The sequence below is a fragment of the Heliangelus exortis genome, chromosome 1, assembly GCF_036169615.1.
Source record: "Heliangelus exortis chromosome 1, bHelExo1.hap1, whole genome shotgun sequence".
Taxonomy (NCBI): Eukaryota; Metazoa; Chordata; class Aves; order Apodiformes; family Trochilidae; genus Heliangelus; species Heliangelus exortis.
In genome coordinates, this window is record NC_092422.1 from 135,263,820 (window position 1) to 135,282,463 (window position 18,644).

Below are 18,644 nucleotides of genomic sequence, written 5' to 3' on the forward strand. Positions count from 1 at the left end.
TAGCTGATTTCCACTTGTGCAGAGATACAGTCTCTGACCTGAGAACATAAAAGCAACTACTATGGAAACGGAACAGATGGAATATGCAGTAAAAGAATAGCACATCACCAAAAGGATGCTGACACAACAGTGTCTGCTTTTTACATTGCACAGTGTTTTCCCAAACAGAAAATTCTTTTAAGCTTTTTCATTAGAAATGCCTGTATCTCCACCATCTGAAGTGGAAATGCCCTACTTCTATCATCTTAAGTCATTCCACTGTGATTTGGATGACATAACGTGCTGAACAACAACACCTCCCACCTCCCAGCTGCATAGGAAGGATTTAATTTTGGCAACATGCCTATGATTTGTAAGAGCCTGAAAGCAGGGCTACAGGCAGACTCGGGCTCCCTAGAACACAGGTTTAAGTCTGGCTGCTGAAGGAAGGTGGTGCATAGATACTCCTCCTCATTTTGAAATAGAGATTATATGCTTATCTCCCTGTGGCAGAATGGAGAAGTCCTAATATGTCATATCTCTGATGTATTCAGATTCTATTGTGGACACACACCACAGATGACAATGAACACAAATTAAGATCTTAATCTTCAAAACAGGACTTTGCACAATAATTAAAGGCATAGGGCCACACAGAAAAAGTCAAAACTAATCCTTCGTTCCTTGGTATCCATTCTGATAAAGTAATAAAGCATTATTCCTTTGTTCTACTTTCACAGAAGAAGAACTTTCACATGTAACTGACAGTGTTTCATAGCAATTTCAGCATCTTCTTACCTTTGAATGCAACTTAAATTATTGTAACAAGGGGTGGCTGTTATATACAGGTTTTATGTTTTTAACATTTTTATCTTTCAGTGACTCTCTTATTTTAAATATGGTAACAATAAGTGAAAAAAAGCTACTTGTTCCCAAGTTCTGTGCAATGTGCATGCTCTTCAGTCTTATTTATTATCACTATTAAAAATATGCATCATATTTCCTTTTCAGTTTAGCCAGTAGGAACTTTTGTCCATGAGGTATCTCATCAGCATTGCCAAGAATATCAAAGAATGGTCTAATATACAATTTCTGTTCCAAGTTTTATGTTTAATGCCCCATTATTACAAGCTAGAAGAGTTTCAACAATTCTTTGATATAAACAAGAAGAGCTTTATTTGGAACTGGAGTTGGTACATCAACACTATCAATTTTTAATTAAGAATAACTCCTAAAAAAAATTTACTTAAAAAAAGGTATCAGCTAAAGGTGTGCACCATGTTACATCTGTCAAGTAGGTCTGCAAGGTAGCACAGTATTCCTATGAGAAACAATATTGTAATTTTCTGGTTAGCATAATTACACAGAACAGCTGATTAAATGTACTGAAAACATTGAATATGTAAAAAATAGCTGTGATAAAGTTATTTTAATCCACCATAAAAAATTACAAATTCATGGGTTTTTTTCCTTGACCAAGAAATGCCAAAATAATTGTAAATTACGGAATATTACAACCAGTATTACAACCAAAGGAAAATTTCATGAGCATCCATCAATTCAGTATTAACAATCACTGATAATTTTATAAGTTTTATAATAGATGTACAAGATCAAATAGATCTGTAATTGTGCAGAAGGACAAACTTTACCTGGCTAACCTGATTTTCATCTACAATGAAGTTAACAAGCAGTGCAGGTGAGTAATGAGCAGTGGATGTGGTATTTCTCAACTTAAGGCTTTCGACATGGCCTCCAAATATTCCTGCAGCCAAAAGGGTGAGATACCCACTGGTCAAGTAGTTAACAAGGTGGATAGAAAATGAGCTGGGCTGTCAGGTTCAAAGCCTAGTGATCAGCAGGATGAAGTCCAACTGGTAGCTGCTTACTACTGACAATGCTCAGAGGCTAAAACTGTGGTCGATAATGTCCAGTGCCCTGGACATTATCTAAACGATGAGATACAGGGCACCCTCACCAAGTCTGCAGATCATCTGAAATTTGGGGAAGACATGAATTGGGAGTAAGCAGTGTGTCCTTGCTGTAAAATAAATTAAAAAAAAAATTAAAAAATAAAAAGTCAACTGCCTCTTGGGCAGTATTAGCAAGAGTATCCAGGAGAATGGAAGCAGTTATTTCTCTTTATGCACTTCTTGTGAGAGCACTGATGGAGTACTGTGACATATTTTAGGCTTCCCAGCACAAGGAAGACATTAAAAGATGAAAAGAGTCCACAAGACAGCCATATGGCTGGGGCTGGAACACATGGTGCAAGTGGGCAGAATGAGAGAACTGGGTTTGTTCAGCTGAGATGAGAAGAGGGCTTGAGGAGAACCTTAATGTTCTCTAGAATTATCTAATGGGAAGCTGTAGAGATGCCTGAGAAAAGTTTGTCCAGAAGTGTGCAGTAGAAGGATGATAAGCAACAGGTAAAAGTTGAAGCACAGAAAATTGTGACTTGTTAATACAGAAGATTTTACCAGGAGAGCAGCCAAACACTTCACCAGGTACCCGGAGAGGCTGTAGAATCCCCATCACTACAAACTGCCAATCTGAGCACTGGAGGTTGCATCTGGGAGAGCCCTTCAACCTGTATGACTTGTTTCTAAAAACTTCTTTAACAAATGGTACAAGAACGTGACTGGGTAGTAGTAAAATTGTTTACTTTTTTGTGAGTATTTTCAGTGCTTGATACCAGTAATTTTAACTTCTATTTCAGAAACATGTTGAACTGAACTGAAGAAAGAATGTATAATAACAGCCCTGTATAATTTATCCCATTCATGTTAGAGTTTTGCTACTAGAAAGATATAGTTATGTAAGTCTGGAACCAATAATCATGGTAGTTTCTTCAAAAATTATTTCGATATTTTTTCATTTCCCTCATTTGCAAACACAATAAACATAATTAAATGAAAAATAAATTGACGTATTAATGAAGAATATAACTCTGAAAGATGTGCTTAAAATAGCTCACATGTCAATAATGGAGGGTGCTAGCTACTTTGAAGCTTAGTTACTCACAGCTAAAGAAAGTCATCTCTGTGTTTTGCAATTTTATGAATACCTTCAGATGATTTCTAAATCAAACCAAAACCTCCTATAGTAGAACACTTAAGTTTGTTAACATAGGCATTATCTAAAATGAAAGTTAAAGCACAGCTTGCAGTCCATTTCAGTATTCCAATCAGCAAGAAACAAAAATATAATCTCTCAAAGCTTCAGCATTAGTAAAAGCAAGATAAAGAGATATGAGAGAGATTAAGTTGAACCATGCTATTACTTTTAAGTACCAAGCCATTGTGTTGAAATTTGACTACAGTAGTGTGAATTCAAAAGCTAGGAAATTAAAAATTAAAATCTTAATAATTTAGAAATGTATGTACATATGTTAGTAGTTCTTAATTTTTTCCTTTCTTCCCCCTTATTTAAGGAAAGCATCTATAAAAAAATAAATCACACATGTTCAAGGTGCAATAGCACAATTTTCTCAAATTTTGATCTAGAAAAGCTTTAAAACAAAAGTTTTAAACCTACTAGAGCAAGCAAGTAATTCTAACAAAGGCATAACTATTTAAACTACCTTCAATTAAATCACATCTCACTACTGTCCTCTTCTGAAAGGTGAAAAGAATGAAGCAGCAACAGAAAAAGCAGACACTTAACTTTTTTAACTCATCAGATGTCTCCTAATATGACTGTAGTTAGAGTTCTAATCTGTCTAATATCTATGTATTACAGCAAACCAAAAATTCTCCCTAGAAGTGTGTGTTATTTAAGTTACAAAATATTGGAATAGGACAAAAGTGTTCTTTGAGACAACTCTAATTGCTCCAATTAAGATTTCTAAATTCTCCTCTGAGCCTGCAGCAGAAAAGGGTAAGAATTTTAACACAAGCATAGAAAAAGAACTTCTAGCAAAACTTGTCACAATTAATTAAAATCTCTTCAGATAAGGCAAACAACCTTCCTCTTCACTGGGCACTGTTCAGCAGTCTACATGGTACATCCATCCTTTCTTACTAAGCTCCTTGATGCTTTCTCTGGCAGTCACAGTATCAAGTTTGACAATCTGAAGCTAAGTCAAACGTCTGTGTGTTATAGCCCAGTGTGCCTGCTCTGACAGACATCTACCCTAAGTGGAGACACAATAAAGGGTGCTCACAGAAATTTAGTGTTAATTCCTAGAATAAAGTGAGCACTGTTTCAGTCAAAACAGCCACAAACAGGGATCAGTTCTTGTCATAAGGCTGTCCTAGATAACTGTAGTACAGTTCACAAACAGGACTTTGTAGGGCTGCCATTTCAACAAACACTGAAGATGAGAAGAAATAATAGCTTTTTCTACCACAGACTCTTTCCTTTAGTTCATTGTAAATGAGTGTTCTTATGAATGACCCATTTCAGTGACTGCTTTACATATAAAACCACTCTTTATTTGTAAAGCACTACATCCCTAACTCCTTAATTTGGCTTTGCATTTGGTTGTATTAAAAATCCACCTTTTTTGAATGGCCTCAATTATTTAAAGAAAAAAAATTTTAAAAATGGAAACTGTAATTTACTACCAAACACAAGTTTTGTGACAAAGTGCAATGCTACTTTTGGCTCTTTCCCTGTTCCAGAACACCGTAACATGAAAACGTTGAATGTAGAACTGACTCCTAAAGAAATTCCTGTTTTTGTAGATAGAGGTTGCTTTTTGCTTTCGAAGAAAACCATGTAGTCAGCCATCTGTCCCCAGTCTAGACTCATAGTTCAGGGAATAACTGTCTAATTTTTGTCGATCAAATAAAATGATTGATTCATTCTTTATGATAAACTATTACATGGATATTTCAATGAAAACCTCACCACAATACCTGCTCAGCCTCAAAGTTGAACCAACCACCCCCTTTTCCCAGCTACAAGACCACAGTTTAACTTAAAGGGACACTTGGTTTTGATCTGTTGCTGAAGGTATTGACAACAGCCACATACAGCCCATCACAAGCTACTTGCAGGACTTAACACATTCCTCATTATAAATATGTGGCAAAACTGTTACGAAGGAAGAATAAACTACCACTGTGCATGACTTCTGACACATCTTTTCAGGAAAACCTGATGGTTGGGGCCGTGTATATTAACAGGAATCTAAATATATGTCATACAGGGAGTGATGGGATTGATGGCTTCAGGTGTATCAAGTAGACACCAACAAGCACACCAACCAATGAAAAGAAGATAATACATTTAGGAATTTCCCCTCATATATCTTTCCTAGTTCTTATGACTTAGGGTCAAAGGGTAGCCCTTCCACAACAGGAGACATGTAGAAATCTGTCAACATCTCCTGAAGACTCCAATTAGTACACATTTAGTTATTAGTAGTTTAGTTATTAGTACTATTAGTAATTAGTACAAAGCACTGCTGTGAACAGAGATTTATTTGGCTTGCAGAGTACGTATGTCCAGTAGTAACCCAAAGACATCAGATTAACTACCGGTATAAAGTCTGTGCTGATACCCCTTGTGAAGGAGTAAGAAAATGGAAACAGCACTGCCAAGGTTGTCTGGCAAATATCTGGCAATAATACTCAATGAAAAGCTCCTTTGTTCTACCTAGATAGAACCAATTCAGATACTTTTGTTTCTATCCTTTCTAAGCAGATAAGAAATTTGGCCTAAACTTTTTTCTCCAAGAGCTCTCAAAAAGTTCCTTCTTTACTGACTGTGACACTGGAAGTGTGTGATTTCAATTCTTTCTTGAGATATAAATTCCTGAAGACAGACAGTAATAAACAATTTAAAAGAGAAAGGTTAAATCAAGTTCATGTAATTATATTAGACTGTCCTTACAAAACACAGTTTGCCCAAAGTACTCCACGTGTGATACAATCACATCATATTCTGCCATAAGTTGCACTGATATTTGGTTTATCTATTACCTTGTGTAGCTTTGAAAAAACGTATTTATACACACTACATCCAGCATTTTGGGGAAGGAAGCAGGGAGGTTGTCAAAAAGAGCTTCATTATCTTTAGATCTATGTGCTGTCACTGCCATCCCTGATACTTCTGCAACAGGTGAGTCTGGAACAATGAGGTGGCACTTAATGTAACTTGGGGAGCTATTCTGGAAGCTCCAGTCCAGCTGCTGGATTTTGTCAAATATTTCTTGCTGGTATGATAATAATCTGGTTTCTGAAAGTTAAGTCTAAAATACCAACAATTATATGAATAATTTTCATTAATGCTTAAGAAGAGGTATTCAAAATAGCAACCATCTTTGTATGAGATATGAAGTTCAAGGGTAGAGGAATGTGATGCAGCCACACTGTCATTTGCTGAGGGCAGGGCATCCAGATCCATGTCTATGTTCAGATGTTCAATGAGATATTTAATCTTTCATTATTTTGTGTTAACAGGAGACTGTCATCTGCATTAGTGTACCACTGAGTTGCCAAATAAACACTATGCTGTATACAGGACCTTTTCTATGAACTAGTATAGAAAGATTGCTTAAGTTCTTAAAATTCTGGACATTTGGGAAAAGGCTGAGAGAGTCAAATTTCTTACAATGATACCTCTCACTACCTGCAGGAGTAAATATTCCATAACCTAGAAACAGAATCGACTGAGAAGTGCTCTGGGAGATGATCAAAGCTACTGCATATCTTCTGTACGAGGAACAATTTAGGTAGCATTGAACTTTTCAGCCTGGAAAAAGAGAAAACTTGGGATATAGTGAGAGGTATCTATGTCATATGCTTTGATCTTCTGCAGTAGCTTTGATCATCTCCCAGAGCACTTTCTCAGTCTCCTGTATCTAGATTATGGAATACAGTATATGACAGATCTAAAATTGCGAGAAGCACTGAGTCTCAATAACAATCACTGTGTCTTCCAGTGCAGAAGCAAGCCTGTTGATGAAACTCCTGGGAGTTGGGTTCAAACTCCAAAGCAATGAGGCAAGTTCTTCCTGCAACGGAGGGCAGGCTTGTAGAACCACTTACCAAATGATGCTAGAGCTGCAAAAATTTACATGGGCTCAAGAAGACACTGACCATGTACTTGAATGGCAGATCTATGGATCATCCGTGGATCTGACTGACAAGTCACAAATAGTTTTAAAAAATCCTTATCTGTAAATGGCTGGGAGTATGGACAGCATTATGGAAAAGTACCAATTTTGCCTTCCTTCTTATCCTGTTCCTGGGTTTCTGCATATGGCCGTTATGTGAAACAGAATGCTGGACTAAATGAATCATTGGCCTGGACCACTAAATCTACTCCTTCAGAACCACAAATCTGGACTCTAATATTGAATTATTTTCCTTAGGAAATAAGTGCAATGCTTAGCACAATTACAGTAGCAGTGATAGCTGAAGGAATCAATGAATTCACATTTAATTTTCAGACTGCTGGTACACACATTGTCCGCCTGAGATGGCCATCCCTGAGTCTCAACATCATGCTTCAAATTACATGTAGGCTTCAGAGTTGAAAAATTAAGAAATACCTTTTTGCTTTCTTTTGCAGATCTTTATTATTATTCCCAGAAAAAATTTTAACCAGGAGTCTAACACACTTGTAAAGTCAGAAACTGTATGGGTGGATTTTAACATCTCAGAGCTTGCTTTAGCTAAGATGGTCAAAACTGCTAGTAGTTTTTACTCAACTTTTCTAATGTGTTAGAATACAAGGTATAAATGCTAACCTCCCAAGCACAAGCAAATCCCAAATCCCTAATACTTCCTAAATACTTCCTAAACAGCAGTATTTAAAGAAGACTTCAGCACGCCTTTCCAGATAATGGAATTGAGCAATCAAGAAAGTAGATTGATTTCTTCAAGGTTGCTCAAAACCCCATAGTATACGAGGAAACAAAGGGCAAAAATAACCTAAAACTATGGAAATACGGATGAACACATAATAGGTTAGTTGAGGAGAGTGATGCAGACACACCTTAGAAGTTCTGCACAGAGACAACTTCCAAATGTGAAAACAGTGACAACAACTGTGAATCAGACCCTGCAGAGACCAACTTGGTGCTCAGGGAGTCATATGCAATCACCTACAGTTCAGCAACATCCCCTGGTCTTCTTCAGAGTTCAGTTAGCTCCAAGCTCATGGCAACATACGGATATTAACAAAACCCCTCCTGATCTGACCCAGTTCCATAAGGAGATATTTTTGGCATATCCGCACACAGAACCATGTTTCCAAGGCTACTGGGGTGCTCATCTTCAAGGCTGGATCCCACACCATATCAATGGCTTGAGCTGCAAATTACAAGATATCCAGCTTACCTTTCTCAATGCATCAGAGTTGGGTGACCAGCAAGTAATTATTTTTTAAATTTTAGATAAACAGCATTCACACTTTCAAAGTCAGTAAGTCTATCATCTCCAGGAAACCTTTTACCATAAAGACTTAAATGATTGAGACAATTGATTATCTCAAGACACGTGTGAATGAAGCATGAATTCTTTTCTCTCAACATCTACTGGTCAGTAGCAGAAGCAAAAATAACTACATTCCTAAAAAATTACACAGCTCCTGCCAGCTTTTCATTTATGTTGCTGGACCTAATGCAGAATCAAATGGAAGCCATTTGGGGCGCCTCCTGAAATAGACAAAAAATTTAGAACAGAATTATCACTGGATGCTAAATTAAGGAAAAATTGTAGTGTAGAAGCTCTGGAATCATATTATCTTCACTCCAGACACTCAAGAGATTACTGCTCTAAAAAAAAAAAAAAAAAAATCTGGCCTAAATCTGGCTCAGAAATTCAGTGGGCTCTAGCTTTCTTATATAAATGCTTGCAAGAGCATATGTACAATGGGTTAGGACATGGAAAAAATATTAATAAGAGGCATTAAGAAGTATTTATTTGCTGAAAACATTAATTTTTAAAAACTCTGTGCTAGACCTTGCTTCTCTGGCTTCTTAGGAAAGGGGCTTGAACCTTGTGTATGTGTCAGGCTTTCAAAAAAAAACAAAAACACAAAGTAGACATACAATGAGCAAAACAGGCCATTGTATTCACATGCATACGCTATATATATAGTTAATATGTATATACATGTTATATATACATGTATAGTTATCAATTCACACATTCAATCTACAGAATGTAGTATGCAAATTAATCTTTGCAGAAAACCTTATCATTATGATATGGATGAAAATATATATGTGTGTATGCATCCACCACACGCTGAATTTCTATCCTTTTAGAAGTTAAGTACAAAGAGTGTCTGCCATTGTACTCCTCTAAGGTGCAATACAGATATAACAATGTTTTTTCTTTTCTGTTTTCAGAAGGACTGGCAAAAAGGGTTACTATGTGTGCAGCAGTTTCCCTTTAAGTAATCTTTTTGTTGGCTGTGCATCCAGGGCAACTAATAGTTTTATCAAATACCCTTCACAGCAAGGCAACTGTTTCTATGGAAACCATAGAGAAACCATCCATTACTCCTACAAAGATTTCTCTCAGCTCTCTCCTACATACAGGTAGCTATTTCATCTCAAACTAAATAGAATGGAAGAATGAATTTTAAAGTCTGTGTGACAAGTCACCTCCTCTGACTTGTCATATGTAGGCTATGGGTACTTGCAAGGAAGCCATAAAGAAGTTTTTAAAACAGGGACAAACTCTGTCAAGTCTGCAATGGAAAATACAGCTTATATACAGAAGATTCTTTCCTTACATTTGTGAAATTGAGTAGAGACAGAGAAAGGCTTAATTTTGGAGATGAAGCAGAGCTTGGTCACTTACCTCTCTCAGCATGTTGGTTTCTTTTTCCTTCTGTTCAAGAAGGCTCTCCAAGTGGTGCACATGCATCTCTGCCTCAGCCAACCGTCTTGTTCGCTCATGATCTTCCTCAGTGGCTTTTGCTGACAGACCTTTACTCTGCAACATCTCCAGCAGCTTTTTGATGGACTCATCACGTGCATTTAAGGTCTGTTTCTGCGTCTCAATACGCAGTTCCATCTCTTCTAAGGTTTTACGTAGCAGGAAGAGTTCCTTGGCCTGACGTTCGTGCTCTGCATGGAGCCGTTGGAAGTTTTCCTCTGTCAGCTCTGCCACCAGGGGCTCACTGGTTCTAGTGGTGCTGTCCTGCTGGAACAACTGGTTCAGGTCCCGCTGGATCCGAAGTTCATCTTGGAGAGCCTGGATAGTCATCTGCATATGCTAAAAGAATAAATAAATAAAATCAGAGGATTCCCTCCACTGGAGTTACAAAAAGAACATTATGAGCCACACCATTCCCCCTGAGCTACCAACTAAGGAAACTGTAACACTAGAAGACCAATGTTTTTTAAAAGCAGAACTGAGGTGGAACTGGGTTAGGCTACAGAAATTTCAAGTCCTTCCTTCTATGCCTGGAAGTCATTGCTTAATTCCAGAAACCTCTTACTTGAGTGATTCTCCCAATTCCACCAACTTGAGTGAGTCATTACTTTAAATGGGATAACGTCAGTAGGCATTTGTCAGTAAACTGAGAGCTTAAAATACCTGTTTTTCTCAAATGTTTGCTAACCTTATAGAAGAATTCTGCAAAAGAAGTCCTAGACTAGAATTACTATCTTGACAGATCAGAGGGACATGCCAGTTATTAGAATTTATATACCAGATAATAAAATATAATCAGTCATGAATGATCCCAAGGTCTTCAGCATTAAGGCTACAAGTAGCACAGATTTTCCTGTTGACTTACAGAAGAAATTGCAGCATGTCAGGAATATCTACAACTATAGAAAACTGTGTATATGCTGAGTGGGGAGACACACATCATACAATTACATGCATGAAGATTTTAGTACAGAACAGAATTTCCACCTTGCAAAGAGGAATCTGAAGTACATCAAATGATCAGCAGGAATTTGTAGTTGTACAAGACAATAAATTATGTCTCAATGTCTGTAAATACTATGGGCTAATAGAGTGGGATAACATTGGAGAAGCACAGTTTGCCTAGAAAAAAGTCCTCACTTCATATTTACATAAAGATTTGTTTTCTTTGCAAGACAGAACTATTAAGACAATAACAGAGTAGCAGCAACACAGGAAAGACACCTGATTACCAAGGATGAGATACAGACCAAGTGGTACATCTCTATTCCCTTAAGAGTAGCATATATGCTTACAATTAAGTCTGAATGTGAAAGTCAGATGGACTGATCCCTGGGTTCTACATTTATATTACGAAACCCAGTGTCTGCAGTACAGCTACTTCCACTATTCACTAGGACTAGTCAGACAGTACCAGTTAGGACCAGCTGACCTCCAGAGGTCCCTTCCAATGTCAACCATCTTGTGAATCTATGAAAAGACAACAGACAGCAGAAAGTAACTGCTGCACGATTATCTGCCCTAAACCTCTTTTAAAAAAATTAACTGTTAGATTGGTTGTATAGAACTGTTGCATAATGACATTCCAATCCCATTTTCTTTACAGAGGTCAGTACTTTAGACATAGTTCTTCCCCTCCTTTTGTTTTACAGCCTAAGAAGACCTTTTTCAAAATGAAACACGTTGTTTCACAAACAGCTTAGCTGAGTCCTCTCTGACACTAAGAAGAACAGCCTAGCTCCCTGTCCTTCCTTAAGTGGCTGGCACTTACAACTGACGCAAAACTTTACCTGGCTGAAAACCAACCCTATCAAAACCAAAGAGAACATCTTTACAGCTAGATCTCTGATCCAGCTGACAATGGGACCACACCAGTGCTGATCCAGGTGTTAAGTAGGGGTTGGGAAGTGTAGTCAAGGAGCTGGTGGAGAAGAAAATGGAACCATCATTTATGGTAAAAGCATAAACCGAAATCAGCTTAAATGCAAAGCTTAATGATTGATTTGAGATGCTGTTATCACCTTTTCTTCTATTTTGATAACACAATATGTGGCAGTTACTAACCTAAAACTATACTTTGGTTATAGAATCTGTGTGAAAACACAGCAAAAGCATATTAGGTAGAGGGGATAATGGCTCTAAAAGGTACTTTGTGTCTATATATCGGTGGAAGGTCAGAATTATTTTCAAGTCAGCATTTAGCAGCACAAGAGAAGAAATATTTCAAGGGAGTCAATATGGATTTAAAAAGATAGAAATTTTCTTAAATTATATATTTCAGTTTTCATTTATTGTCATTTCTCCAATCCACAACTGAAGTGAGAATGTCAGACAACATTAAAACTAAGGCACTACCACAAACATGCTGTTGTACAGACAGGCAAAAATACTACAACTGTTTAATTAATGAATGCTGACAAAGCTGTAAGAGAAAACCTACTATTTTTGAGAAAACCTCACAAAAAGGTTCACCTCATCTGTACCTATACAACAGCAATCAAGTCAGTAGGACTACAACCACAGCAGTGAGAGAATATCCTTAAATTTTATTAAACTTAATAACCTCACTAGATATAACTTTAGAATTCCACACATGAGTTAACGTCATTTTTATTTGAGAAGTCCCACTTATCCAAAGACCAGCTGTGTGTCATTTCCTCCATCTAACAAACAAATTCCCACATGCTTCCACCTGCCTCTCCACATACTGCCACTTCAGCACTTCCTTTCTCCCAGGCAAGTAAAGAGCTTCTTCTGAACAACCACATCATCTATTAAATGAAATTACTTCCTCCACATGGAGTTGTCTGAGATTCAAACTTGGGTTATTTATAAACATCAATGGACTAAATCACCACAACCAAACTGCCCCATTTTTACCATTTGACTGGCTGTGAAATCTCATTTCAGGTTACACTGGCAAAAACTGTGTCTCAGACCTACAGAAATTCTCTCCCCCAAGTCTGAAAACCCCCCATGCAACTTTTGGCTTAAAGAACCAAAATCTATGACATGATTCAGAAACACGGTGTGAAAAGAAAATAATTTAATTGCAGGCCTAGTGTTAAACCATGACAGGAGTGACAAACATAACGTATTGGTCTATATCAGTCTGTTAAGTAACAACAAGAGAGTTTGGAACACCTGACATAAACAGTCAGCAACTGCCTTGAATTTAGTTTCCCAAGAAAAATGAAGAGGTAGAACAAGAGGAAGGGAGAAGACTAAGTTTATGAATTGTTATTACTCTTTCTCTGAACTGCTGAGCTGAGAACAAACTTAATTATGTGCAAGGTTAACTGGAAAGCTGCTTTCAACACCCACTTCTTACAAACATGCAAGATGTATGCAAAATGGATTCTTTTCTCTGCTTTCCTAATTTGGTTTTTTTTTTTTTTCAGAACAAGAGAACAATACCCTTTATTACTTGGCATCATAAATAAAGTACTTTTTCGTTAACATAGCTTGTCTTCTATATAATTTCAAAGAAAACACCCTTTTCCCTCTGAAGGACCAGGCAAGCCTTTCTAGCTTCTCATCCATTTCTCCATGGTATCAACCACGATTTTCTTAAATAATTTAATGAAGGGAACAAAATTAAAGCCAAAGCAAAGACACTGAACTTGTACATTAATTGAAGCTTATTGTTTCAACCTTGAGGTTTCCCTGTTTTTCAAGTAATGAAAATTGGTCTTAAAGCTTCCCTAGAAATTATAACTACACTTACAAATCACAAAATATTGCTGTAAGCACAGTTCTCTAGTACGTCTCTTGCTGGTTATGCTCATTGCGGTTTTCTCTGGACAGAACTAAGCCCCTTCAGGCCCACCTCAAATCTAAATCCTAAAAAGTCAAGGTGCAAACATGACCTCTTACCAGGTGCTCCTCTGCCTGTATTACTTCCATGGGGCAACTTAAGTTTGTTAACTGGGCTCTATGGAGGGATAGTTTGCCCTTCATCCAGCAGCACAAAATTTACATCTTTAAGTAGCAGAACATGACTCTGCCTCCTCCTATCAGGATTCACATTCACATTTCCTACACATGGCAGATTGTAGTTTCCAACCTATGGTACAACTACATCCGATGATACAAAAGTTCCTTATATTTGGTTCACAAAACATCACTGTTGTTGCAGCAATATACCTATTGCTATACTGATGAGTTTGGGAACCTTGCTGCAGGCAGCTCTTTTCATCTCTCCTTGTTGAAGCTTTTCCATTTTGCATGAAATATTTTATGTTCCAGTAGCTCAGACAGAAAATAGTCAGGAGAGCACAGCTTCTTACTCTAATTCGTGGAACAATTAAGAATAGACAGACCATTCCAAAGAAAGTGGAGGATGTGCATCTTAACAGACAGAAGAAGGAATTTAATCGATACTTTATAGCCAAAACTTGTATTCCAACCCAACATTTTAGATCAAAAGCAGGCAGCCATTGCTGCTGGCAAGATTTTGAAAGAAGGGATTAAATTGTGACATACTTTTTAAATTAAAACTCATCTTTGCAAGACAGAGCTTGACCTACCAAGCTACCAAGGTGTTTAAGATTCCAATACACATTTGTCTGGTTTTGGTTGCCTGATTTAGGTTATTCACACTGCAGATACTGCATTTTTAAATAGTGTAATCAGATACATAACTCACTGAATACTTAATTCAAGAAGTCTAAATGCCTAAATTAGAACTGTGAGAACTGCAGCAGAGGGAAGGCAGCTAGGCACTGAACACTTCTGTGGTTAAGTTCTCCTTTGAATTCATGGATTTAAATTCTAAGTGTTTTATCCAGGGAAATTGCTTTCAGTTTTGGAGTCCTAACAAAAACCCCCACCAAATAAAAACAAACAAACAAACAACAACAACAAAAAAAACCCAGTATGTACTGAATGACATGTACATGTATTTGTATTTTTCTGCAAACCTTCTCAGTGATCAAGCTGTTCTTCATGTAGAAAAAGTGCTTGGAAAGACATAAGAGAGGTTGGCATATTTTACAACATCACATCTCCGTATTTATTTGTCAGAATACAAACCAGGGATAAAGAAAAAAGAAAAGAGTCATATATAATTCATGAAATGACCAAAACCTAGGGTTCTGAATATGCCACTTTACAGTTAATCTCTTATTCAAACAATTACTTTTAAAGTTTTCCAAGAGACACGCTTTCAGCTACAAAAGCACTTCCAGATCTGAAATAGATAGACTTGTAGTACCTACAAACCCTGCCTTACTTTTGTCTTTAGCTCATCATGAATACAGCATGAATAATGATAATAATAATATCATTATGGTGCATTTTATGTCAGAAGGAAAATTCAAATATATGGCACCAAAAAATGAAATAACTTATAGACGCTTTTCTTGCCAGAAGATCTGCATGCACAATCACAAACTTTTCTAATAGGGTTATTCCTCTTATGGTCTTCACAATTAAAGTGTTTCCAGAATTCCTAAAAGGATGAACCATGTTAAGCTCAAAAGAGATCCTATGCTAAATGCTGGAACAGTATTTGGTCACTATGGGAAATTATGCCCTCCCATTCTCAAAGAGTTAATTTTTTGGCAGTCTTTCTGGGAAATAGATTCTGCTGAATGCATGACAGAAGCAAAAGCCTGGCTGTCTGAGGGAGTCCCTGCTGACATTCAGCTGCAGCCCACGCAAAGAAACTGAAAAAAGGGCTAATGTCAGGTGTCCAGCAGAGATGTGTGTGATGAAACAGAACTTGCTGATTCCAGAAATGCTACATATTCACTTTAAGATGGATCAGGGGTTTCAACACCCTTATTTAAATGTAAATGAATGGGTGATTTCTATAATGTCTAGCTTAGATAGAAAACACATCTATGATTTTAATCAGATTTAATTTGTGAGAGTCAAAGAAAGAGACTTGTATTTTAAGGACAGCCATACATTGCATTATGTCTGAGACAGCATAAAGGCAAGATGGTAAAAAAACCACTGTAGATAAAGAGCTTAAGTTGTCACTAATACATTTGTCAGCTGAACTAGACTCACACAAAATGACTCATTTGGTTTAAGGGGGCAATGTGCAGCAGTCAAACTCCTTTGCCCTTCTCTGTACAAAAAACCCCAAACAAACAAACAAAAAAACCCCCAAACCAAACAAACCAGAAGCAACCCAGAAGGAATTAATTTAAATCCAAAATAAGCAATCAAAAACAACCTAGTAAACTTGTAGGCACAAAAAGAACCAAAGTACAATGCTATCACCTTGCACTAAGTGCTTAGGTACATCCATACAAACTACTGCAAGGTAAAACAAAATAAATGCAGGACACCAGTTATTCAGTTATTTTTTCTCAAGCAAGTCTTTCTACCACCTACATTTCACATACTTTGAGCATCAATATGCCATGATCCTGCAGTGCAAAAACTGGATTCTTTAAGTGCTCTTCATCTTTCTTGAGAATAGGCATTTTGGAATTTGGGAATATTATTACAATTTCTCATCAGAATCAACAATTTCCATACTCATTTTAACCTCTATTTCCTGCCAGGCCATCCAAATTGGGTTAGCATTACACTACTTAATATCATGTTTTATTCATATACAAATCTGAGATTTGATTATTTGCTCTTATATTGCTACAGAAACAAGAGTCTTTGTTCACATGCAATTTCACACATTGAAGGAAGATCATTTTTTACAGTTTCTGTCTTCCCTGTCTGAAAAGCATAAACTTCTTTTGTCACAAACTGTCTTGATAAAATAGAGGTTTCTATTGGAAAAAAAAAAGCCAACACACAAACACTGGACTGATCTATATTCAGGCCAGCCATGACAGAACTTGCAGAATTTGATCTTACACTTCTGGATGTGTATACAGCACACCCTGTTTCTCCCACAGTATAGACTACCTCTAAACGTTGCATTTATGGAATAGGTTCTTAAGAGCCAAATTCAGCTTTTGTGAGCGTCTCATCTCATGAAAGTAATTAGAAATTATTATGGTACTTAAGGGAAGGAGAAATTTAATATTTACATACATATAAACATCAATATTTTCACATTAATAGCATCTATATGAAATATGACTAATTTGGTTAATAGATTAGGATCTTTTTTGCAAAAACATATTCTTATTAGTCACATCCATTAGGGAGGTCAGCAAATATATTTTTCCATTAGCTGCTGAAAGGAATTAAGCCAAGATAAAAGGTGCTCAGCTATACAACCTTTGATCTTGTGTTCAGTACTTTCCAGGATACAACCATACATCAACACTATTCTCCAAAAAGAAAAAACCTGATGACTGCTACTGAAAGAGTTCTAGACGAAAACTGGTTGCACAAGAAAGCATCAAAAAAACAGTTCGTTTGGAGCAAGCAACAGTGAAACACCTTTTAAGCTATCCAATGCTTGGAGACCATGGACTGATGGCCAGAAAGGACACATGGAAAGTGTCCTTTCCAAACTTGTTCAGAAGTTGTTCAGAAGTTCAATTATTGTCCTTTGATGTCTTATTGAATAAGATGTCAAATGACCAATATTCAGCTGCTCAGCTGAAGAAATTAAATATTCACTAGGAACTGGACAATGGCTCACCAGGAATACATTGCAATGTACTGGTGTTTTGTTTTTTGGCTTTTTAAAAGACATTTTCTTGGGCAAGTAAAACATCAGATGACCAGATATGGTCAAATACGTGAGAACACTGTGTGAAGGACTTGATCCTCTCACATAATAGAACACGAGACATTCAGGTTATCATAAACAACATATGGCTGCACTCTAGCACATGGAAAGTTTCTGCCAATGGAGTCTTTGCACAACATTCAACCAAGGGAGGGAGATAACCAGGAGCAAAAAATAGCTGTTGTCTCTCAGTTTCACAGTTCATGTGTAAAACGAGGCTTTGTCAGCCTGCTTATTATTTTCCTTGTGCTGACTAGATGGCAACCTTGACAGGCAGAAGGTATCTTTGGGAGATGACTACAGAGTGCAGAGACTCTGTATGCCAAATATCTCATCCCTTTCTTTCAGAAGAAGATAGGACCTATTTGGCTATGTTGTGGTAACAATTCCAATCTTGTTCTACTAGTTCTTTGCTTCTTCAATATGCCTTCCTAACTGCTTTGTATCCCATATGTAACTGTAAGCATTGCACCTTCTCCCGTTTGCCATAGCATCAATTATTCAGGCAAAGTAAACCAAGTTGTCTGCAAAAGCATCTGCATATGGTTTTCTTGCTTTAAACCACAATAATACAATAAGCAACTGTAGACTTTCATACTCAATTGGCTCAAAATATTAAAGGCCAAAAATGTTAGCTGAAACAAGAGCAGTATCCAGGTATATCATCAGTCACTACAGGACTATAATTTTTGCACTGCTATAAAGTGACACCTACCCCCCGATCCCATTCATTGTCCCTTCATGAAGTAAGAAGCATGATCTTTTTTTTAGAATTACCAATGCACAGCAGTTGGCCACAAAGTCTGTATCTTAAGTCTATCTTGTCTATCTTCTCTTTGTTGAAGCTCTCACAAGTCAAGTTCCTGCCAAATGGAAACTATGAATCCACCTTCATAACTTGACTACTTTTCTTTGAAATGCAAGGAGGAAGAAAACAGAAATTAAGTTTGACAAAATTTATAATAGCAGCAACAGTAAGTGAGACTCAACTAAGCCTTTTCAAACTTGCAGCTTCTTGGCATGTTCTCTCAGCTCTCTGCCAGGAAATAGTGACTAAACTCACAAAGGGAAAAGCTTGAAAATCTTTTTTCCTGGATAAATCAAGTCTCTTATGCCAAGTACAGTTTTGGGAAGACAGGCAGATCAAATGAATCACTGAA

The 18,644-nt window shown here is 37.0% G+C and overlaps 1 protein-coding gene across 18 annotated transcripts in view; it reads right to left on the reverse strand.

The window, feature by feature from the left end:
• ERC1 (ELKS/RAB6-interacting/CAST family member 1) overlaps positions 1 to 18,644 on the reverse strand; it is a 277,145-nt gene that overhangs the window by 209,691 nt on the left and 48,810 nt on the right. For all 18 annotated transcript variants that reach the window (XR_011730571.1, XR_011730566.1, XR_011730568.1 and 15 more), the window contains exon 3: positions 9,747 to 10,163. Coding sequence is in view for 13 of the 18 variants with exons in the window: in XM_071768456.1 (XP_071624557.1) it covers positions 9,747 to 10,163 (417 nt within the window). In the remaining 5 variants the exon portion in view is untranslated. The remainder of the gene's footprint in view (positions 1 to 9,746; positions 10,164 to 18,644) is intronic.